The 25,751-nt window shown below is 40.3% G+C and overlaps 1 protein-coding gene across 1 annotated transcript in view; it reads left to right on the top strand.

Annotated features, from left to right (window-relative positions):
* LOC121294272 (CUGBP Elav-like family member 4) overlaps positions 1 to 25,751 on the top strand; it is a 324,915-nt gene that overhangs the window by 173,638 nt on the left and 125,526 nt on the right. The window contains exon 3 of the mRNA XM_041217837.1: positions 22,539 to 22,587. Within this exon, the coding sequence (XP_041073771.1) occupies positions 22,539 to 22,587 (49 nt within the window). The remainder of the gene's footprint in view (positions 1 to 22,538; positions 22,588 to 25,751) is intronic.

The raw sequence follows: 25,751 nt of genomic DNA, 5'->3' as shown, positions 1-25,751 counted from the left end.
GCCACCTGCCCCCTTAAAATCCCAAAACTCTCGTTCAAAGTCCTGGGCCAAGAACAGGGACTTTAAGGGGTTGATGGGCGGCAATGTTGCCAATAGCCAGGCTGCTACTGGCTATGCTGTCAGCAGACGTGCTGACAGTGGGACGAATCTCTCCTCCCACTGTACCACTGGCAGCAGAAATGCTGCCAATGATGCGGCTGTCAGCAGACATGCTGACAGCTCCCAGACTGACTCCTTCAGTCGGGCAAGTCCAGCAGCGGAAAAGCTGCTGGGGTTGGTGGTCTCCAAACCTCCCCCAAGATCTTCGGCAGCAAAACTGCTGCAGGGAAAGGTGGTCTCCTGACCTCTCCTCCCTTTTTTATAGCTGGCAGCTCCCTATGGTGGCGATCCGGCCACACTGACCCCTGCGGCCAAGCAAAGCTGATTACGACCCCTGGCGAAGCAGAGCCAGCAGCCCCAAGTGATGCGGAGCAACAGGCAACCCCAGGCACTACGGAGTGGCAGGCAACTCCAGACACTGCGGAGTGGCAGACAACCCCAGGCGATGCGGAGCAACAGGCAACCCCAGGTGATGCCAGGCAGGCATCCTTGGGCGAAGCAAGACAGGCATTCTTGGGCGAAGCGAGGCAGGCATCCTTGGGCATGGCGAGGCAGACATTCTTGGGGGAAGTGAGGCAGACATCCTTGGGTGAAGCGAGGCAGGGAGTCAGGTCAAGCTGGAGTGTGGGTTTTGGCCCCATTCTCGGCCACTGCCGCCGGGCGATTGTTCCTTGTGCTTCCCTCAGCAGCTGATACAAGGGTTTCTGAGGACCACCAGCATCTAATCCTGGTCCTTCTTGTGAAGGGAGAGCCAGCTCCTGCTCCACTCCACCTGATGGTGAGCGAAGTGATACCAGCAGGCATTCATCTTCTGCCAGTAAGGGAAGTGATACCACCAGGTATTCACCATCTGCTTGTGGAAAGGGACCCAGCAGACATTCACCCTCTGCTGGTGAACGGGGACCCAGCAGACATTCACCCTCTGCTGGTGGAGGTGGCGGAGGCAGAGGCAGCTCCTGCTGCTCTGCTTCTGGAAGTGAAGGTTGTGGAAGCAGAGGCAGCTCCTGCTGCTCTGCTCTTGCCAGTGGAGGTGACAGAGGCAGCTCCTACTGCCCTGCTCCTGCCAGTGGCAGAGGCAGAGGCAGCATGAAGCCTCCTGGCAACGGAGGTGGGAGCGACGTGTAGTCTCCTAGCGATGGAGGTGTGAGCGACGTGTAGTCTACCCTTGTTTCAGGGAAGTGGTGCGGCTCTCTGGTGGAGGTGGAAGCAGCTGTCCATCGGGCCTTGGATTCCCACTGTCCCCCCGTCTGGGTGCTGGAGGCTTACGGTCCCCCTTCTGGGCGTTGGATGTTTATGGTCCCTGCCTTTGGGCTCTGGACGTATGGGTTCCTCCCACTTAGGCATTAGTTCCCCCTCTGCATATTGCGTGGGGCATAGGGCCAACGTGTGCCCATATACCCCACAGCCGGGGCACAATTCCGCCGTGAGCTACTGGAAAAAGGCTTTCAAGCTGTCGTCCCCGACCTCCTCTTGCTGTTGTAGCTTTTCTCTCCCCCTTCTCCTTCTCCCCACCTTCCTCTCTTGGGCCGGTTCCTCTTCCTCCTCCTCATAGTGGTGGAAGGGACAGTTGGCGAACAGATGGTCCTGGTCGCAGAGGAGGCACCCTGGTGATGGCTTGTTATATCACCGTGGATGTCTGGCCATGAGGCAACATTCCTCCTCCCTGTCCTTCACCTCTTTATCCTCCTTCTATCCCATTTGATTTTTTTTTTTTTTGTAATCCAATTATTTTTTTTTTTTGCCCAAAACTGCGGTTCATGCTCTGGTCTGCGTCTAGGAGGTGCTAGTAATCCCACGATGACACCACGTGTCACAAAGACAGCTGTAGTGGGTTATGTCAGACTAGAACCAGGAACCAGGAAATAAACAACAGAGATGTGGAGTTGGGTGGAGCTGAGAGATTGGTTTTGCTCAGCATTTAATAATGAACAGACAGAAAATAAAAGGTTGTAAAGACAAACAAAACACAGGACACAGCACTTTCGCCAAAATAAATAGACAAACAAAACTGACTACACAGACAAACACAGTGAGCTGATATTTTAACTATTACTTTGATTAGTACCTCCATCTCCAATCCCGTTCTCCACTCACCGAACACACAACCCTGAGTGAGTGAAAACATGCTGCTTTTATGCAGCTGTACCGAGACTCGATTGCTAATCAATCATTTAATTGGAGTCGCGGTACAACTGCACGTGAATTAATAAAGTGCAATTCCCCGTGCTCACATACTCACATATTATGACTTTTTTACTTGCACGTGAATTGCTATGCAATCCTCGTGCCTAAATACAAATATTTATTTTAAACACTTGTGTTAAACAGACCCATTTATATCCTGTGTACCAATGACTATACATCAACATTAACACACAACATAGAACAGAAAATACACACAGGGGTGGGGCACTTTGCCACACCCTGATATATGCTCCTTGCAAAGGAGCCGGGTCTTTTGTACAGTGGTATCGGCGCTATGCTTCAGTGTGAGAGGTCCCAGGTTCAGGCCCACCCTTCGCCTGTATGTGGATTGCCCCACCCTGTGTGATGCAACTCAACTGCCTACATTAACAGAGATTGCTACATTGCTGTTAGAAGTGGACACAGGTACACTGGCACGCACTCGTCGGACTGTAGCCTGGTGAACAAGTCCGCAGCGGACTTGAGGCTGGCAGGGGAGAGTGTAGCGTGCAAGGGCGAGAAGGCAGCAGCAAGGCTGGTAGGTATCTGTGGTATCGGCGCTGTGCTTTAGTGCGAGAGGTACTGGGTTCGCGCCTGCCCTCCATCTGTGTATGGATTGCCTCATCCTATGTGATGCAATGCACCTGCCTGCGTTAACCAAGATCCATGCAATATCAATAAACATATTCGTGACCCAGAAAAAAAAAAGTAGTTTTTAAGGCTCTTATGCGCACTTTTATTCACAACCGAAAAAATACAAATAAATGAAACACAAAAACACAAACAAACAAACAAAACCCTAGCTCCCTCGGAGCACTAATTATACATATATACATCCCTGACTAACGCACGAGACAGCTAAGCTGTTTACCTGATATATAACACAAAAATAAACACTAATACAGATTTTTATAAAACCAAACTTCCAGTCGGGCTCTACATTCCACAGCAGCAGCAGCCTTGAACAGACTGACTGCTTCCCTTTTATATCCGACACCTGGCTCTAATTTTTAAGAATTGCCAGGTGCAGGTGATAATTAAACAATTAACAATTAAATTAAATTAAACAATTAGCTTGTCAGGGAGGCTTTTTAACCCCGTCCCTGCCATAAAACATATATCCAGGAAGAGCATCCTCATTGCGCTACAGCATACCTTGCTGGCCAGGGGCATGGTGATCTGAAGCAGACACCTGCAGGGCTGGTCTTTGTCCTCTAGGGGTTGGTAGCTCGCGGATATCCGCTCTCAAGTGTCTGGGTGTAAAGATGCAGTTGGATTGTTATGGGGAATATTCTGAGAATGTTGCTGGTTTAAAGTATCTCACATTAGTATATCTGTTTCAGGACTCTATCGCTATGGGCTTTTGTCTTGATAAACGACCCAGTCACTTACAGGTAAGGTGAAAAAGGGGAGAGACTGTCTGTGGTCCCGCTTTCAGGTAAAATAGAATAATAAAAGCCATGTCATTTTGACTAATTTGGTAGTCTTCTCTCTCTCTGTATCTGCTCGTCCCTACTCCAGGCGAAACCCATCAAATTAATCAAGTGCTGAAGCAGCGTGCTGTGATGATGCACATGTCTCAGCAGCAGGGAAACGCCAGCTTTATGGACCAGAGATAATTTAAAGGCAAACTTTTCCATTCGACTTTCTGTCCCAGTTTCTCCTATATCTGCAGGGCCTTATGACAGCTCGGGAAATAGAAATAATCTTTCACTGCAGTTTCGGAAGACTACTTAATGGAGTGGAATGGATGAGAGCATGTGTGTGTGTGCACATTTGTGTGGGGTTGTGATTATGTGTATAAAAGTGAACAAAGGGAGATGAAACAATAGAAGGCACAGTGCTCTAATGGTTAATGAAATGGAAATTCTGGGTTTAAATCCCAGTAAAGCACAGCAGACTAAATGACTAGCCTTGTGGAGATAGGGTATGTGTGTGTTCTGGTACTGACACAGAAAGACCCACAGGAGGTGCTGCTGAGGCCCATATGTGTATATTAAATAGGTAATCAGCTATGCACAGCTATCATTCTGTGTGTTAGAGGCCTTGTTCATTGAGTATTGTGTCACTTAGTGATGCTAGAACAAAACATGGGATAAACTGAATATTTAAAAAATATACATCACTTGAATTTGTTGTTAGAACAAGAAAACAAGTTGCAAGAACCAAACATGATATGATGAAACTCACCAAAAAAAACCCACTGAAAATCAAAATATCACTCCCCTGAACAACAAAACCATCCTTCTGCAAAACAGCAGTCCTGATCTCCACAGAAAAAAAAAAAACTCACTGAGAATTAAAATATCACTCAACTGAATGTTACAAAACCATCCTTCTGCGAAACAGCACCCCTAATCTCCACAGAAAAAAATAACTCACTGAGAATTAAAATATCACACTCCTGTACAACAAAACCATCCTTCTGCGAAACAGCACCCCTAATCTCCACAGAAAAAAATAACTCACTGAGAATTAAAATATCTCACTCCTGTACAACAAAACCATCCTTCTGCGAAACAGCACCCCTAATCTCCACAGAAAAAAATAACTCACTGAGAATTAAAATATCTCACTCCTGTACAACAAAACCATCCTTCTGCGAAACAGCACCCCTAATCTCCACAGAAAAAAATAACTCACTGAGAATTAAAATATCACACTCCTGTACAACAAAACCATCCTTCTGTGAAACAGCACCCCTAATCTCCACAGAAAAAAATAACTCACTGAGAATTAAAATATCACACTCCTGTACAACAAAACCATCCTTCTGCGAAACAGCACCCCTAATCTCCACAGAAAAAAATAACTCACTGAGAATTAAAATATCTCACTCCTGTACAACAAAACCATCCTTCTGTGAAACAGCACCCCTAATCTCCACAGAAAAAAATAACTCACTGAGAATTAAAATATCTCACTCCTGTACAACAAAACCATCCTTCTGCGAAACAGCACCCCTAATCTCCACAGAAAAAAATAACTCACTGAGAATTAAAATATCTCACTCCTGTACAACAAAACCATCCTTCTGCGAAACAGCACCCCTAATCTCCACAGAAAAAAATAACTCACTGAGAATTAAAATATCACACTCCTGTACAACAAAACCATCCTTCTGCGAAACAGCACCCCTAATCTCCACAGAAAAAAATAACTCACTGAGAATTAAAATATCACACTCCTGTACAACAAAACCATCCTTCTGCAAAACAGAACTGTACTAACAGATAAGGACATGACAAATAACACCAAATCAGTTTCCAAAAATGTATTTTTCCAAGCTAAAAAGTTAGTTCAGGCCCCCTAAATACAGAAACCTCCATTAAGCCTGACCCATCTCTCTCTGTACAGTTCAGTAATTCCATAGCATACCATACTGATCAATCATCTGAAACCCTCCACTGCAAAACTTGGTTTAAAGCGCAACCGGACGTTTCAACACAACAACAACCCAAAGCACACATCAAAATCTATTACAGAATGGTTAAAGAAGAATAAATTCAAAGTTCTGGAATGGCCGAGTCAAAGTCCCAATCTAAATCTGATTGAGAATCTTTGGTATGAATTGAAGAAGGCTGTGCACAAGGGAGGTCCTCGGAATTTGAATGAATTGGAACAATTTTGCGTTGAAGAATGGTCAAAAGTCTCTAAAGAATCGTGCCAAAAGCTCAAAAATCCTAATCATTTAAAAGAGGTTATTGTTGCTAAAGGTGCCTCAACTAGTTATTAAATTAATTACCCTTCCCAGGGTGTGAATACTTTTGAATTAGCATTTTTGGAGTTTTTCAAAAAATCTATTTCTTGTAACTTGTTTTCCGCATCCACAAAAGCAAAACCTTTGCTACAAAAGATTTTTCCTATAATCATATGTTTTCGAGAAATGTCTAGAAATGATAAATTTCCATTGTGGTATGTAAACTTTTGACAACAACTGTATATCATCTAGGGTGCTGTATAAAACAAGCTGGTATCCACTCCACACCAGTGGACTTACTGGCTGACCTGCCTTGATATATTGTTAAATAAGAATAATTAAACAATTTTAATGGGACATTATTTAAGAAATTTCAGATGTCTGTAACACACCACATTCAGGGTCTACTCTATAAGATAAATATATATGCATTTTGACACACAGAGGGGGTCCATGAGTGACTGCACTGATGAACTTTGTCCTGTTTGATCATTTCACTTGGAATGTAGTTCCAAAAAATGTTACACAAATATTAGGAACCTTCAGAAACAATTTGGTTATGTCATTGAAGGTTAATGAAGTTTTTCTAGCAACAGTAAACACAACAGATTATTTGAAAGCACAGGTTGTCAATACTTCAGGGAATCACTGTGTACACAACAGGTTATTGATTCAAGTCCTGTCAAAGACTCCAGTGACATCTCCGGATTCAGCTCTATTTGTCTACAAACAAAGTGAACTCCTCCTTCACGGTGCTTCTGTGTTCAGACCGAGCACTCGTTCCTCAGGAGGCTCCTCAAATATTTCCCTTTAAGCAAAATAATTTACACAAATGTACCAGATGCTCCTAAAATATCTTCTGATTCCTTAAAATATAACCCCATGAATAGTTAATGTGCTTGTTTCCCTTCCTCTGAACTTGAATAAACAAAACATATTTCAATGACTTCTTTTAAAGCCTGGTATCTCTGTTTGCAAGCCCTGCTTTCAGATAGTGCTACACTTATACACCTTCAACATCTGTCATTAGTCAAGCAGCAGCTGCTTCACTTATTGACTGACCTGCTTTCAGACAGTGTCATGCTTTCACCCAGAAAACACTGCTGAGGTGAAATGATCCAGGAAGTGCAAGTGTAACAGATCTCCTCTAAGTGTAAGGCATTTCAAATGTATTTTACCTCATGTAGTACCTGATGTCGTGCTTTAAAATACAAATATGTGTGTTTCTTTCACAATTGCACATTTGAGACCTCTGTAGGTAATGGAAGTAAAACTGTGCTCATTCTAGTTTCAGGTGTACCAGTTTGCACTGTCAAGGGACAAACCTGCCCTTGACCCCAAGATTTCTTATGTTCAAAGAACCTGCTCAGAGACCTCACTGAAAAACTTACTGTCAGTCAAAGTTTTAACCTGGGATACAAATCCGTATGTTGATAAATGTATCCACAAATATAAAACATACATTATTCATTTTATATTGATTTTTAATGAGTATGGTTTAGGTATCACTAACTTCTCCCAAGAGACCTGCATCTTAAATTGCATAAGATGTTCAGGTTGTGAAAGCATCTGGCTGTAGAAACTATGAGCCACATGGCATATACAGAACCACAGCAGTTTACATCAGTGTTCAACTCATCTTCCCTGTCAGAGAAGCTTTACAGGGCTCGAGTCTGGATTTCAGAAGCAGGTATCAGGCATTGCGAACAAATAGCTCATTCCCCCCATGACCTGAAAGGGCATCACTAAGAAATGTAACTACAATAGAAAAGCAGTAAACAAGTATCAGTAACATACATCCCTCACCACAGCTGTAACTTCCACATTAGAGCAGCAGCATGATGAAACAATGGATTGACCAACAGTGTGTGTGTAATATATATATATATATATATATATATATATATATATATATATATATATATATATATATATATATATATATCAAACAGTATGCCTAGAACAGTATAGAATAAGAAATGGCAATACATACTTTAATGAATATTGTGGAAGTGTATTTAAGATCCTGTAGTCATTAGCTAAGCAAATGTAGTTGTGTTAGTATCATGGTACTGACCAGTACATTAAAATGACTGATTTACAGCACATGGATGGATGAACAGAGTACGATTTACAGATGGACGGATGAACAAAAACACACACCCATATATCCTCACAGTCTAATAGTCTCAATAACTTATAACTAGTTTTATAACAATTGGATAAGCACTTTCTGAGAGATAGGGACAAATATGGACACAGGGCCCCCAGTGTATCACAGTGACAGCGATTATAAAGCATGTGCTGCAGTACAAACAGAGCTTAAAAAAGAACTAGAAACACATTGCATAATTAGCACACACTTTCATTTTACTAGCCTGCTCTTCACATTTTATGGCCTCACCCCAGTTCAGAATCAAGGCTAGTTTGTCTGTAGCTATCTGTGGACTGAAGTAGAGCTTCAGCCTCTGGCATATCAATCCCTGGCATTAAATGTGCAAAATCATGCTCTGCTGAAAAATGTAAAAGTTTTCTACTGATGGGAGATAAAGGCATATTTCTCATAAAATAATGAAAAATACTGATTTTACTGAGATTAAAAAATAAATGGTGCTTGTGTAAGCTGCTCATTTGTCAAATTGATCAACCTATTAAGTGGACTGGAAGTTAGCATATAGGTTTTGGGAGGTTGTAAGGCTGCTTGCTCAGGGCACAAGAGTTAACATCATGGCTTCATAGCCGCTGTGAGAAGGGAAATGTGCTCAGTTCAAAGATAATAAAATACCTTGGTTAGGTATATCACAGTAACTGCATCATCTAAACAAGTGCCTGTGCAATATCAAGTACTGATAAGTACAAGAGGCTGTAACTAATAAAATAATTCCATAAAGCTTACCTGCCATGCACTTGTATTTACTATATAGGTATCAAATATGATACTGATAGAAAGCTTGGGGTAGTTGCTTACCCTGATCCAGAATAGAAATCTAAATTGTGCTTTCTTGTTAGCAGTATGCAAAATATACTCTTGAGAGTGATTTAGATACCCACCCATTATCAAAATCCATATTGGTGCAATACTAATGGATCTTCTAAATCAGTCGCAAAAAAACTAGAGATCCATCAGATATTTACTGTGACATGTTGTGGATGTGAACAAGGCAACATGTGGCTTCTTCTTTGTGTAGTATTGTGGCAGAGGAACCATTCCAGTTCCACCAGTTTGATCCAGCTCTGAGTTTACAGAGCCCTGTATGTTGGAGTTGCACCTTCACAGGCTGTTCTCTAGTGAGAGCCCAGGGAGAATGTGGAGAGAGAACAAGGTCAGGATTAGAAATGACCTTTTAGAGGTATAGACATAACAGCACAGCATGTCCAACTGGCTCATCAGCATAAACCTCACTTGAAGGAATTTAAATGCCTTCAAATTGGCATTTCATTACACGCTTTCACAGATGGACTCTGAGCTTTCATACATTCTGATGCCTTTCACATTTTAGTAGATGAGCACCACCGATTTGTTTAAAAAACAGCTCCAATCAATGTTACCTGGGTGGTGGTTTCTGTTGATCAGAAGCTAGTACAGCAGACACATGTTGCTTCAAGATTTCAACTATCTCTGCAAGGAATGAAATTCCTGTGACAGGGATACAGTGGAGGCGTCACATATTGGGAGAATGTCACACTATTAGAAAAAAAAAAAACACTTTGACAGTACACTGAGCAATTATGATTCAACCTGTGTCATGCCAATCTAACGCCATGGATACAGTCATGCCAAACATGTTATAAATCATAACATTAGGGTAGGCTGATCTGATATCACATGGCATGCATCTTTCTGTAATTTGGTGTTTACCTCAATTTGGTGTTTTTATCCCTTAGATGATATCAGGTTGGACCTCCACTTGTACTGATCACAGCGTGGCACAGACTCCACAAGGCGCTGAAAGGTATCTCCAGCGATGTTACGTAATGGTTGCTGAGGATGGTAATGATAAATGCAATGTTTATCCCACAGGCTCAATTGGATTGAGTGGTGGTCATGGAAGATGCTTCAATTCTCTGTCATTAGTTCAGGCTTTCCAGAGTAAGTGAGTTACCTAAGGTATACCAGAAAAACATGCCCCACTCCTAAGCGATGCCAAATCCAATTAGGTAGACAGGTCCTAATAAAGTAGCCAGGCAGTGCATGTTAGTGACATACCTTGTTGTTACACCTATTGTTTTTTGTAAACTGTGTATTTTTAAGTATTCAACCTAGCATTTATTGAAGTCCAAAATGCCCCTATTTGTGTTTAGCAGAAGCATCAAACATAATTGATATAAATTGATAATACAAACCCTGCCCTTGTGGAGTCATGCCCTCATTACAAATCCATGTCACTACAAATCCAAAACTTTTCCCTGTGCATTCCCAGTCATAATATATATGAGCTGAGAGAGAGCAGTATCTTCCAGCCCTGCAGTGTTGAGTTTGAGCTTCTTATTGTCGAGTCTAGTGGACAGACCTGTAGGAGTCAATGTCAGGCTAAATGCAGCCACATCACACAGCTGGGAATAATCAGAAACTATGAATAACTTTACAAATGGAAGCTGTTAAGAAGCAGTGGTTTCGACTGTCTGATACATATTAAAACCTATTTAACAATTTCACTTTTGATGTACCTCAGAGACCAAAGATGTGCCAATTCACTGGATAATGACCTATAAACCAACGTGCAGCCTGCTCTAAAATGGCCCTCTCCACTGTTGCTAGGCAACAGCAAGCATATTAACCACCGTCTAATGATTTTTTTTCAAATGTTGCCTTGGAGGCCACTAATAGCCTGGTGCTCCAGCCTTGAGCAGGAAATGCTATTAATCAGGGTGAAGAAGCATTTACTACAGCCTGGACAGAAAAACAAGGCCTGAGAGTCCTCCTGTTACTCACTATTGGTCAAACTGGTCAATGTGGGGCCACCAAGAAAGGTACTGGTTTGATTACACTACTGCAGAGTGAGCTAGACAGGGCCAGTTAAATAGTTGTATCAAGGCTTTTAGAGTTCAAATTCCTGTGTGTTTGCCAAACACCTCCATTTTCAATGTGCTCTTGATCTTATTGAGTCACTGTTGTCTTGTGTCAGAAGTAGAGATCCATCTGGTTTGCGGCCAACCCTTTTCATTAAGCAAAACCCGGTTTATCTTTAAAACACTATCATTTGTTGAATAGTTATTTATCAGCGAATTAGGAGTCATGGTAGTTACTCTGGCCCTGTTACAATAAAGTATGGAGGAAAACTATACAGGACTGAAATTTTTGGGATTGTTTTTGCCACAGCCATTCAAGTTTGCCCCAATTGTGTCTTGTTTACCTTTTATATTACATACAGGGCTGACCATTTTCTGTATAAAACCTGGCGCTATACATTTGTGTTTTCTTTAAGACAATATGACTATTGTGAAATTAACACCATTGCCTTCATTTCTTCAGTGACCCCAGAGTACAGGCTCATACGATTTATAGACTCGCTTCACTATGGCACATTGAAGACAACACGTCTTTTGTAGTCACTTTATAGATTCACAGCGACTGATCTCAGCCTCTCAAATATTCCTATTGAGATCAATCCATATTTGTAAACTCTCCTGGAAATAGCTTCCCACAGATTCGGGGATAATAATTTGTTTTATTTTATGAACCATTTAAAGATTAGTTCTCAACAAACTAGTATTTGAAACAAGACATTTTTGAGATTCAAAAATGGTCTTAAGTATCTTTGTTATAATATGCACATTTCATCCTATCTCTTATGATATAACCCCTAAGTCACTGTGTGAATAATTGTGTTTCTTATCTATGTACCGTATCCATATTTTAATACATAGATGCTTTTTCAAAGTTTTAGCAGGCAACTTTTCAAAGTTCACACAAGCTATTTTTTAATTTAAAAAAAGCAAAATATAAATTGTGACTGAAGCATCGGATGGGCAAGAGGACTACAAAGTGAAGCTGAACTATAAGAGACAGGGACGGTTTATTAGGAATGTTTTCATTAAAAAAGATCAAAATTCACAGTAAATGCCATTTGAGATTTGTCAGTTGGTAGTTCACAGTGTATGTGATGATAAAATAAGATGTACTGGAATGTTCTGAAATCTGCTGCCGTGATTGAATGAGAGTGGCTTCATGATTCAGAATGTCTTAATTCGATTTGCATCATTTTATTTACACATTAAGAAACACAAGCTATGTATACATGTGTTCAGTTACTGCAGTCTGATTGTGAAATAATAACAGCACTTAATAACACAGTGCTGGAAACTGCCATCTAGTGAGTACTGAGGGAAGTACATACCTTGGTGTGTGTGGTTGGGTTCAGTGGTACACAGTAAAAATGTACTCAGTTGTGTACAACAATTAGGAACTAGAGAAGTGTCAGGGAGTGTTATTCACTGTGTGTTAATGCTGTAGTTTTCTATCTGTGCCTGTTTGTTTTGTCTATATTTAGCATGAGACTCAGCTGTGGTTTCCCTGGCAGGCAGGCAGGCAGGCAGGCAAATGATGCTGGTCAGTGTAGCTAGGCTAGCATGACTGATCCGTGTTGACACTGTGTATTGGGGGCTCGCAGACAGACCATACCCTCGTCTGCCTCCTTTAATGGAGGCCGGTCCCTGGCTAGACGAACTGCAAAACCTTTCTGACCCGTCTAGGTGCTCTGTGACACTCAGGACTCGGACAAAAAACAAAACAAATCTGTACTAACAACAGGGATCTTTCATACACAATCAGTAACAGTGGATTGGTCCTGATACAGGACCACAGTGTCTGTACTGATCATATCTTTCATATTCAATCAATAACAGTGGATTGGTCCTGATACGGGAGCAGTGTCTCTACTGATCTGGTTCTATGGTATTATCATTTTTTTTATGTTAAAGAGGAGCTTTAAATGACATTGTTTTAATTACTGTCCCTTTACTGTTTCATGTTGTTTCATTTTGTGTCTGCGTTTATAGTGCTTCGACTTGAGTTGAAGCTGCTGGTCGGTTTAGTTGTGTGCGATAGTCATATATAACTCAGGCTATAGTGCCATCTTATGAACACCTACATTATATTGGCAGCCATATAAAAGGAAACTCTGGCACTGGTGCCTATCGAATACTGTTTTCAGAATATTATGCACACTCTTTTAGAAGCACTGCGGCGTGCTATACAAGGGATGCATGTCACAAACATGAGTGCAGTTTACATGTGCTTCAATAGTCACAACCTACATGATACCAGCTTTTTTTTTTTTTTTCTCACAGCTGTTAGCAAAGCCTGATGACACGTGAGAGTTGATTTATGTTTGAAATAAAATACAACTAAAACTAAAGGTTTCATGTTGGGATTGTCTGACTTTATAGCAAATATGCAGTTTATGCTTAACTGATACATTGATCCTACTAAGAATCTGAGCGCAGCGAGGGTATCTCGAGCCCCAGAGAACGTTTGTGGTGACGCCTCGTCTGAGTTCAAACAAAAGAACTGTGTTGGGTATTGTATGGTTAAATCTTTATACTAATGTAATCCATGTGTAATAAATCAAATACAAAATACTAAATAATACAAGAAAGCAAACAACCTGGTTTTAAGAAATAATGATGGAGGTTTACTGACTGATCAGAATTGAGCTGTATCTTACACTATTGCAGGGTGGCAGTATTCACATTGTTTTGTGTTTGCTAACCCAGACAGCTGCCCATGCCGCTCACGCCTAAAGCCAGGCCTGCTAAATATTGTTTTCTGCTTTACCCAGCTAGCGGGACAGTGTGTTACACAAGGGATGTTTAATGAAACTGCTCAGCAAGGGTGCAGATTTGGTGAATGGCCCTAGATAGAACATTACATTCTGAGTATACATGTTTAATTATTATTATTATTATTATTATTATTATTATTATTATTATTATTATTATTATTAGTAGTAGTAGTAGTAGTATTCCTTAGCAACCATCAATGATGATAGTTTCTCATTGGGTCTGGACTACTCTCATGACCCTCCCACACTCATCCACAAAACACTAAAAATGAATTGAAGAGCGGGGGTAGGAGGCTTGATCAGGATGGGGTTTGATCATTTTGTATCAGTGGGCTCTTTTGTGCTAAACTTTCAAAACAGTTTGCACCCTTGCTCAGTCATGCGCACAATGCACAGGGTCATCCTTATACTCTGACATTACAGTGGATTGGCTGGCTGAACCCAGGTCAAAGCACCCTAAACACAGACCTGCAAGCAAAACAAACACTGTGTTAGTATAAGAACAACTCAGAATCATTTCAAATGTCATAAAGATGGCAAGGAGAAAGTGAAAAACTACTCTGTGTGTACAACAGGCAGCATCACTTAACTGTAGCTACCCTTGTGCTGCCATGTCCATTTAGTCTTTGCAATTAGAAGGATTCAGGTTTGATGTTAACAGTACAGGTTCATTACAGAGCCGCTCTGAAAATAGCCTCAGCCTAAAAATATAGTGGTAACAATGTAGTTTATCTTTACAATAGTGCACTATAAATAATTATTCAGTAGTTTTGTAATATGCACAAAAAAGCAGTCCTCATTTTGTAATACTTCAGCTTATCTGTTGAGTTCAAGAGACATCAAGTAAGACTGGACAGCAAACAATTAAAATCCATGACATCAGCTTCAGAATCTGTTAAAATGAATTCATCTTTCGTCCAGTTCCACCTCAGCGTAAATCTCTCTTGCTATAAACCTAAGTGAGCAATTTGTTCTCAACCACAATGCATGTGTCTCTCTGACTGTATGCTTTGTTTCCTGAATATTTGTCAGCTGTGGTTTTAATTGCATGAATGTGTGCAGGAAACTGTCAGGAATACCTTTTTCAAAGGCAATGAGAAATAATTCAGTAGTGGGAAGTGCAGAGCCTTAATAAAAGTGGATTACAATGATAAAGGAAGTAATATGGTGGATAGGTGTTGAGAGTTGATTTCTCAGGAGTCTATGGGAAACTGAATCTAGTGGACTCTTTATGAGTGAGCAGCTTCCAATGTCTTGTTTTTATTTGTACCTTTTGTTACCAGTTAGAAGCTCATAAAAGATAAGAATTCACTAGGTGAGTCAATGAGTTTTTAAGTCACACTCTTTTTGACAGCCCTGTGAACGTGGGTTTTCAGTCATTTCAAAGATAAATTGATTATTAGCATGGATATAGCTAATGAATAAAAAAAAACTGAATCTATGGGTTCTCACAGACAAAAGCTGTCGTTGGTCGTGGAACCGCAACTCAGCCTAAAAACAAACTGCTTTTTAAAATTTACCCACAAAATCATATAAATATATATATATATATATATATATATATATATATATATATATATATATATATATATATATATATATATATATATATATATATATAACCCTGAATGTATGGTCACTCACTCGCTGGCTTTCGAGTGGTTGGGGTTCATCTCAAGATCTCAAGTGTTACTACTCCAAACTGATCCAGTGATAGTCATATATTCTGATCCATGCATTATTCTATTCATATTCATACCATCCTCTTTGCTTCCTTTGTGATTTATAGTTCAAATGTCCAGCACAGTCACCTAACATTAAAATATTCTAGCAGGAGAATGGGAAACCTGTGTTATATAGTTCATTTGCATTGCAGACTAGTCCCAGCTGTGGTTAGAAATAAGTTGAACTTTACTGTCCTTCTAAATGAGTCAGAGCCTCACATATATACCACTGAGGGAGTGAAGGTAGACAGGGACAGTCTCAGAAACACTTGTGTTAATAATGCATGAGCTTGTGGATACACTGTAGTGTTATAAGCCCCTGTTATTTTCATAGCTCCCCTAGTGACCAAATCTAAATTATGGACCTGGGGGCAACAAAAGCCCCCATACACAATCATTTGGTAATGCTTAAAATAACTGGGTATTAATTAAATTGGATATTATTGTCAAATTAATTTAGAAATCTCCAAGCGGGTGAATAACTAGATATTGAGAGAGTTTTGCTTTTTCATATTCAGCGCTGGTGATTTTATTTATTTATTTATTTTTGAACTCTTGCATTCATTCAAACCCAGCAACAGAACCACCAGAGCCGAACTGCACTCTGTCAAATTAAATTGCTAAACTGATGCAGAACTTGACCTAAGAAAATAACTGGGAATAATTCACTGTTCAATGTAGGGTTAAAACATGCTTTCTTTTCCATATATTGTGCTTGTTAATGCTGTGGGTATTTCACTCTCCCCATTCATGTTATAACTGCAGTACTGTTTACTGTGGGCTCTGGTGAGACAGCCACACTTATCTCGTTTGTGACCTGATGGAGATTTGAACCCAGACCGTCGTAGATTAAGTTGGCATTTTAATTGATATGTATATATGTGATTTCAATGAAGAGTAACGCACAGTTACTCTGCTGGGGAGGTAACTAGTCCTTTAGTATAATGATTAACATGCCTGTACAGGGAGAGGAGGAGTGCCATTGTGTGCCAGCCTCCTTCTCATATATTATTACCGAGTTCAAAGTGGTGATATAATTGAAATAACAGAATTACTTTTGAACAGAACAGAAAAAAAAGCTAATAGGCATTTCTACCGATTTAAATTGTTATAATTCACTGTGCATGATTCATGATTATTGACAAACCGTTTCTTGGACCTCAATCAGATTCTTTTATCAAGGTGAAATGAACCAGAACAGCTACTACATTCAAATCAAATGGAACCAAAGCTTGAACAAATAGATTTTTTTTTTTTTTTTAATTACAATAAAAATCTTTATGAGAAAACTAAGATTAATTAAGAATTAAATCTAAAACAATTCTCAAACCTACCCCTCTGAGGGTCAGGTTTCTATCAAAAATATTCAATGGTGAAAAATTTGAGAACTTTTTTTTAATCTTAGTTTGAAGCAGTCATGTGCATAAAAGACTGGATGTATTTCAATGCCTCAGCAACTTGTTTTGTTTGTCCATGGCCACATGGTGCCGATCCCTGAAAACGGCTCTGATTTAAACATGTGTGCCATTGATAACTGTGGTGGTTGTTTCCATCACCTTGCCCTGTTCTAACAGTCACTTCGACACAAAAAAACATCTGAGATGTCCATGGTGGACATACAGTATTCAGATCTTCAAACAATGCTAAACCATGGTGTACAGTGCACTAGAACACAGTTAAACCCTGGTGTACAGTGCACTAGAACACAGTTAAACCCTGGTGTACAGTGCACTAGAACACAGTTAAACCCTGGTATACAGTGCACTAGAACAATGTTAGACACTGGTGTAAAGTGCACTAGAACACTGTTAGACCCTGGTGTAAAGTGCACAACACTGTTAAACCCTGGTGTACAGTGCACTAGAACACTGTTAAACCTTGGTTTCTGATACAGATTGATAAATGTATTAATAACCTGTCACATGTATACAAACCTGCAGCTTTGCCTGAATGGGGTTAGTGTATTCAGAGGCGGAATGAGACGTGAGTTGTGAGGTAAAGAAAATAATATAGAAAACAATTGCTACTTGTGCTAGTTTTACACCAGCACGATACTTGTTTGTTTTGCATCTGTTTTGTGTGTCTGTTTTGGCCACCATGCTGTTTTGTTTTCTATTTAAACCTTGTAATTATTAATAAACTTGCACACCAGTGCTTCATACCCCATAGCACTGTTTGTGTTCATTCTCTTCTGGTCTGACTTAACCCACAAGCCAACGGGGTTCCTGACATGTTGCCAAGTACCATTAACAGACTTTTTTTGGAGTCAAACAAGGCCAAAATGAAACTTAGCCTTAAGCATTAATATTGGACAGAACAGTCTGAGTAGTTCAAATTCCTCATAAGAAAAAGCAGAGTAGTTTAACAAGATGAGATCAGGACCATAGGCATTGAATGACCCACTACTAATCTTTGGTTTACATAGCTTACACAGTTGCCAGGTTCACTTATAAGGAATTTTCCAGAAATCCAAAGACAATGCTTACATTTTGTATCATTTTTAATTTAACTTGACACTAATGAGTAGAGTAAATCCTGTAACAAAACAGATGCAGACTCCACTCAGCATCCTGGAGCAGACATGTGAGTCATGAACACAGTCTGTCTGCTTTGTTAGGAATGCACTTATTGGTGAAGGCATGAGTTGACATGTTTGTTTACTTATCTCTTACTGGTTTTACCTGACATTATGCATTTAAAGCAGTACCCCACAATCATGTTTACTATTACACCAGATTATGATTCCTGGGTGTAATTCAGTTTATTCCTCCATTCAGTATACACTCTATCTGAGAACACATACCAGGGCCTTCCAATGTGTTGAATTCAAGCAGCAGGCTTCCTCTGTCAATATATGGTACATTTACCATTCTACTAAGGACATTGTTGTATCATCTACCATTGCATTGAGTACAGAACCATTGACATTCAAGACCATGTGGTAAAGGTACATAGAGATGTAACAAGTAAGCATAAAGGGTTATTAGCACAAACAGTATTATCACTTGTGTATTGTGTTTGTATTTTGTATGTTGGATATGCAAATATTTTTACACTATAGATGGAAAGTGGCTGCTGTAGTGACTTTGGTATACAACTTATTTATATATAAATTAGTCTCTAGATGCACTGTTTAAGAACGGCCAAATGCTAGTAACTGAGACATACCATAATAGTTTGGTGGTATCATGTAGAACTTGGATTCCCTTGACAACAACTGACATCCACACAACGTGTCAGAAATATAAAACAATTGTTTATTTAAGGGAAAAAGGAGTGCACAACTAATCTAATGTTACAGAAAGGAAAGGCTATTGGTTAGAGATATGTGTGAGTAGTAATATGCAGTTCATAGATTCCATAGTCATACGATTACAACGACCATAACATCATTAGCATACATGGTTAATATAGTAATATTGAATATGTCTTATCACACAAGGTGTCTACTTTGCATTAGTATTTTCAATACCCGTTTCTCGTTGTAATCGATCATGTCAATATGCACAAGAATTAATTCAACTTCCATTTAGCAAGGAATCCAACATTCCAGTACCTAATTTAGCAAATTAATTTTACCGCGTTAATTTAGTTTAGATGTGATGTACCAAACTAACAATATGTTATAAACCTCAGTTGATTATATATTCAAATTAACTCAGAAATGGGGCAATGATGAAATTCTCAGCATTTATGAGGCAACACCTTTTGAGTTGCACATTTCAAACAATCATAATACATTTCTTACACACTCTAAAACAGGAATTTATATTGTATTCCTAGAACAGTTTCCACTTAACTCGACAGCATTTGCTTCAGTTACTGTCTTGAGTCATAAAGTATTTAATATTAGACATGTTGAGTACTTATCGATTTCCATATACAGAAGTCAATCTGTGTCGATGAATATTGCAGCTCTCCAGATCCGCACTTCCAATGTAGACGGCACTTTGCTGTACACATTGTATTGCGTAGGCTCGCAATAACAAATAGTTCCTTTTCAAATGGAGATCAGTTTGTTCATCTCCAAGGCTTGCAACGTTGTCTTTGTTGTAGTTCCGTGATCAGACTTAACTCAGTTCAGCTAATGCATTGCAAATTAAAAGTTATATAGTTTGTAAAAGTGCTATTAGAACATAAGAACATAAGAACGTTTACAAATGAGAGGAGGATATTCGGCCCATCTTACTCGTTTGGTTGTTAGTAGCTTACTGATCCCAGAATCTCATCAAGCAGCTTATTGAAGGATCCCAGGGTGTCAGCTTCAACAACATTACTGGGGAGTTGATTCCAGACCCTCACGATTCTCTGTGTAAAAAAGTGCCTCCTATTTTCTGTTCTGAATGCCCCTTTGTCTAATCTCCATTTGTGACCCCTGGTCCTTGTTTCTTTTTTCAGGTCAAAAAAGTCCCTTGGGTCAGCATTGTCAATACCGTTTAGAATTTTGAATGCTTGAATTAGGTCGTCGTGTAGTCTTCTTTGTTCAAGACTGAATAGATTCAATTCTTTTTGCCTGTCTGCATATGACATGCCTTTTAAACCCAGCAATTCTTCTGTATGACTATACATGGAAACAAAGACCCGCTTTCAGATTAATGCAGTATCCCGCTTACTAATCCAGTCTCTCATAGGACAGATGGCAGGGCCCTTCCTCAGAAGATAATTCTAGCCACTATTCAGAACATTGGTTCTTCCTTGCTTTCAATAAATTCAAGCACGTGTGCTCCCATGACTGCAACTTTCTCCACAGCAGCACACTGGAAACTTCACCTAGCAAAAGAAGCTCACTCACACTTCGAAAGTCTGTGGGTTTTGCGATTCTCTCTTCAACCCTGTGATTGGTTAGTTTGGTTATTTTGGGCAGTGCCTTCCATGTGAAGTGTCTTTCTTGGTTGTTCTCGTACTGACTCGGCCCCTTGTTCTCCATTGGTCCATTGTTTGGCTTGTGGCACAGAATTGGTCATTCAGTGATCGTTAAGATAAGCCATGTGTCCAGTATTTAGTTTACGGCTCTAAAAGTATTCTTTGTCAGTGGAGGAGTTGGAGACCAGGAACCAAGAAGACACAAAGAATGGTTTAAGACTCCTCCTATATATTCCAATTCTGTTACTTTCATGCACAGAATGATAAGATGACCCCCCCCCCTCTTTGACGCAACACTGCTGTTTCTCATCACTTCGTGTTGTCTAGTAGTTTAAAATCACACTAATCTGTTCTAGTGCTAGTATTAGCATAGCTTTAATTATAATCAAAAACAAGCCTGGAATAACCAGAAGATCCTCATTTAGATAAACAGGTGCCCAATAATTATGTTAATGAGTGACAAAATGTAAAAAGACGGTGAGCACTCCTACATATAGACCTTGCTAATTACCTCATCCAGACCGGATCATTGGTTCTACTTGAATGTCAAAAATGAGAAAACAGTACCTTTATGAGCAACTTACTTGTGTGACAGTGACTGCCAAGTGTGATGAGCAGGTGAAAAGATTTATTTCAGTTTACAGCACTGCACTAACAAAATAACAACAAGATGTAAGCACTGTAAATATACATGAATCAAACATAACTAGAAACAATACCATTCCCCAGTTCCAATTAGTACATCTTGGGCTGGCTGACATACATATACTGTATGCCAAATATGTGTAGTAAAACTCCATTGGCTCTGGCTATGGATAAAACAATGTCAGGGGAAAATGTGAGGTCTGGCCACTGTGTTCCAGGGGCTAGTAGCTCGTCAACACCCTCTGTGGAGCTCCTGGTTGTAAAGGGTGGGTACCAGGTATTTCACATATTATGTAGAAGTCACTGCATTTAAAATATTACAGTACCAGGATGAATAAAGGGTGCACTTTAGGTGACTAACTTTCCTGTTCCATCCTAGCAGACAATCTTTAATTGCTGAGACTTTACATTGACCCAGAAGACTGTATCAGTGTTTTTGTGCAGTGAATATCTGAGCTGCCACTGTCTGTCACACAATCACATGTCTCTTGTGTGTGAAACTCAAAGGCAGTCAACAGCACGCTCAGGTAATGATGGATCTGCCCTGAGAATAGTCTGAAACACACACACACTGGTACAAATAAAATCCAACAAGCCGGTGGCTTCTCTCTATGTCACTGCTGTTTTTCTTTTCGGTTTTTCTTTTGCACAAACCAGCCACTGATCCATCGTAATAACAGCAAATGTAACACTGCACATTACAGTTTACTAATTGTGCCCAATGCTTACTAGTAGTAAGCTGATAAACAACATACATTACCAGATGACAGCGTACTTCATCCAAAAAATATGCAAGCTTAAAATGCACCAGTCAGACACAAAGCTCCATCTACAAACTTTGACATGCTTCGAGGTGTCAGCAGAAAGATTTCATTTAAGTTAATATATACCATATAACAGGAAATTTTGGCTGGTGTTAAATTCGGCTGATTTGCTACCTTGGCGGGTGTCACAGTTTTGCATTTATACTTTTAATTCCAAAAACATTTAAATAAATGTTTACTTAATTAAATAATAATAAAAAAGTATCTAATTTACAGTAACTCGTAATAGTATCTACAATGTAACTGTAGCAACTTGGAGAACAACAAACAAGGCCTTCCAATCAGTTACAGTATTTATCATTCTTATGTGGCCCTTAATTTGAAGGTACCGATAAATTAATTTAACTCAACTCAACTTAACTGTTTGAAATGTCGAGATCCTGAGATAATTTATCTCGTGATTCCAACATTTAGATTTTATTTAAATACCCACCATAATATGAAATATGTTCAATTAATCTGAACAGTGGGCAGAATTACCGCCATATCAATATTAAAACAGCAACAAACCCTTACTTTGAAGGTCTACAATACATTAAGAATGTTAAGGATTATGTTTTTCACAGTAAATAAGTATCCTTATTTTATTAATTTCAAGAATGATTTAAATCCACTACTGTTTTGTTTAGATCAATTGAATGGATACCTGCTGTATTGGACTGGACTCTGATTATAAAGGCTGCAATGCTAACCTCTGCCTTCTCTTTGTTTACAGATGAACAGGCCCATCCAGGTGAAACCAGCAGACAGTGAGGGAAGAGGAGGTAATTGTCCTTTTATTTTCTCAATGTTGGTCCTCATTGAATACCAACCGGGAGGTGAAGGGTTAACTCTGAAGCGTTCCTTTCTCTCTCCATACAGTCCTCAGTGCGAGGGTTGATTGTGATTTACACGGCAGGGCTAGTATTTGGCAGCTGATTTCCACACCACACAAATCCCATTTAGATCCTATTTCTGTCATGGCGCCACTTTAATTAATGGTCGTCTAAAAACAGTCTGACCGACAAGGCCTGAGCTTGAGCTAGTCCACATTTTAAAGAGATAAATTGGACACTTGGCTTAAGAGAGAAGGATGGATGGGCTGAGCCATCAATTACTGCATTTACCAGGAGAACAAAAAGAGCCTGCCCTCCATGTATCAGAGCTGCCATGTGAGACAACTGATGATGTGCATAGTGGTGCCAGATCACAAACAAGGACTGGATGTTAGCATGCCTGGACCAGGAGCCTTTTGTATGGAAACACTGCTTTGTGTAGTTTTGAAATAAACATGTGTATTTTAATTTTAAAAAACAATCCATGGTACCACCTTAAAAAGCTCTGTTTGCAAGTCATGCTTTTAGACTGTCTTGCAATTCTTGGGCTATTTCACCTGTAGGGTGAATTTGTTCCCACCTCTTCAATGGCTTTGTTAATGTCAATACACCAATCAGCTGCTTCCCCTATTGACTGACATGCTTTCAGCCAGTAACATGCTTTGACCCAGAAGACATTGCTGAGCGAAGTGAAGTAAAGCAGTAACAGACTTCCTGGAAGGCAAGGCAAGCAGACGCTTCTGTTTGCTGAGTGTAGAACAAGGTGACTGTTTTAAAATGAAAATTCATCTTTGCTATAGCACGTGTTTCCTTTACAACTGCACATTTGAGACTGATGTAGAAACTGAAAGTGCAAACTGGGTCCGAAGTATGGAATTATTATGTAAGCTTGTGGCAAAGTGGCTAGTGGAGGGGAACAGGTATAACGGTGATGCGATGCAGGAGTGACAGGCAGACAACAGTTTCCAGTGAAAAGGTGCTTTTATTTATAATCCAGGTCTGGTGACCGTTAAATAATAAATCCCCGGCTATACACAACAATGTGTAAAGCACGGGGATAGCAATAACACAGACACAGTCCCGACCAAAACGAACACACGGTCACCAGTCCTGGGTGAGTGCAGACGTGCTTGTGGTGGGTGAAGACACTGTATTTCGTGACGGTTCCGTGCAGTGGTGATCCGGATTGTGCTGACCCTGGTCGACAGCTCCGGATAGGTGAGTTAACTGTCTGGTGGTGCAAAACGCAGACAATTACAAAACAAACACAACAAAACACAACACGTAATTCTCTGTAACAACGAGAGCTCCTCTCTCGCTCCTTCTCTCTCCGAACATTTACCCAAACGAAGGAAAAGACCAGCGTTACCCTGGCCCCTATATGTAATCCCGCATGATATCGAGATAAACGGTTGCAGCTGCCTTATTACTTGCAGCTGCCTCTCGTTTATCTCTCAAATCAATACAGTCTTACAACAGAGTCGCGCTTCCCTCCAGGCTGACCCACTTCCCTGACCCGGAAACGAACTGTCAGGCCAGCCCTTCTAGATGCTTCTCCTCCCGTTCTTTAGCGCCCTCACAGGTTGGGAGGAAGATTCATCACCAGAACTCATCTTTCCGTCACAAAGCTGCAATGAAGTTTTGTTACTATAAGGTCATTATTTTATCATACTAAAATTATGCATAGTAATAGGGGTTCCCATGCTTGAACAGATTGGCTGGTGGTGACGTCAGACCAGGAAGAGACGCACACAATACTGGGGTTGAATGCGCTGCACGTTTTAATAATAAATAAAAGGTTTGAACAAAAACAAAACACTTTTATAAAACAAAACAGCATGTTGGCCAAAACAGCCAGTAAACACCAGTTGTGAATGAACAAGTATCATACTGGGTTTAAAGCAGCATGAGTAGCAACTGTCATTGTATTCCTCTAGTTCTCTTTATCTTACGTTCCGCCTCTGAACAACCCAACCCCATTCAGCCAAAGCTACAGGGTTTAATACATGTTACCATCTCGTTAGCAATACATTATTCAATCTGGAGACGGCCACATTCTAAACAAGTTTAGCATGGATGGAAGATTTTAACCCCATCCATGTTGTAAATTAAAACAAATTGTTTTTAAATACCAAACCATACATTTTAAACAGTAATAATACAAAATACAAAACACACACAGGGGCAGGGGGGTAGTCCGTCACACCATGGGCAGTTAAACGAGGCAGTCTTCCCAGCGACAGCGAGTGGAAGCGACAGCGAGTGGGAGAAGTACAGGCGTGGAAAAGTACAGAGCAGTTTCGAAGCAGAAAGGAGAAATTGCATCTTGAATTGCTTTAATCAGAAAACAGAGGACATTGGGGAAACACAGCAGCAGCTCAAAGTCAAACAGCCGCGTGTGTTTTTCTGATAACAAACAAGCTGAAACTCGGAGCAGCTGATTCAAATTCAGCGCCGTTTTGAGACACGGGCGAGGGGAGGAGCCAACAGCACAGCAGAACAACGCAGTTAAACGAGGCAGTCTTCCCAGCGACAGCGAGTGGGAGAAGTACAGGCGTGGAAAAGTACAGAGCAGTTTCGAAGCAGTTTGAAAGCAGGTTGACGGCTGCAGAAGAAACTAAACTTAAAAAAAAAAAAAAACCCTCAACATGGTCTTCAAGCCAGTAATCTGTGACACCTGCTTGATGTGGGAAATCCGAGAAAACCCAGCAGAGCTAAACCAAGTGTGCGTAAAGTGCCGCGCGATCCAGGATTTGCATAAACTAGTAAGTATGCTAGAAATGGAGCTGGAAGAAGTGAGACAGCAACAGGATCTTGAGGAACTGGCACACCCACAATTCATGGAAGTCTGCATCACCCCTAACAGACTGAAAGCCACCAGGGAGATAGAAGGTCAGAACAGCTGGGTTCAGGTAGGCAGAAGCAGGGAAAAAAAGAAACTTCGTCAAACACAACCACCAGAAATCAAAACAACCAACAAATTTGAGTCACTTCAGAATTTTGATGAGCAGAACCAACAACAAGAGAATGAAAGGAACAACATCCAGGACCCTATTGACAGTGGTGACCAGACAGCAAAAAGAACAGAGGTCATGATTGTTGGGGACTCCATA

This window comes from Polyodon spathula, chromosome 19 (genome assembly GCF_017654505.1).
Source record: "Polyodon spathula isolate WHYD16114869_AA chromosome 19, ASM1765450v1, whole genome shotgun sequence".
Classification (NCBI taxonomy): Eukaryota; Metazoa; Chordata; class Actinopteri; order Acipenseriformes; family Polyodontidae; genus Polyodon; species Polyodon spathula.
Note: the sequence above shows the minus strand (reverse complement) of the source record. Positions and strands in the feature narration are given on the sequence as shown.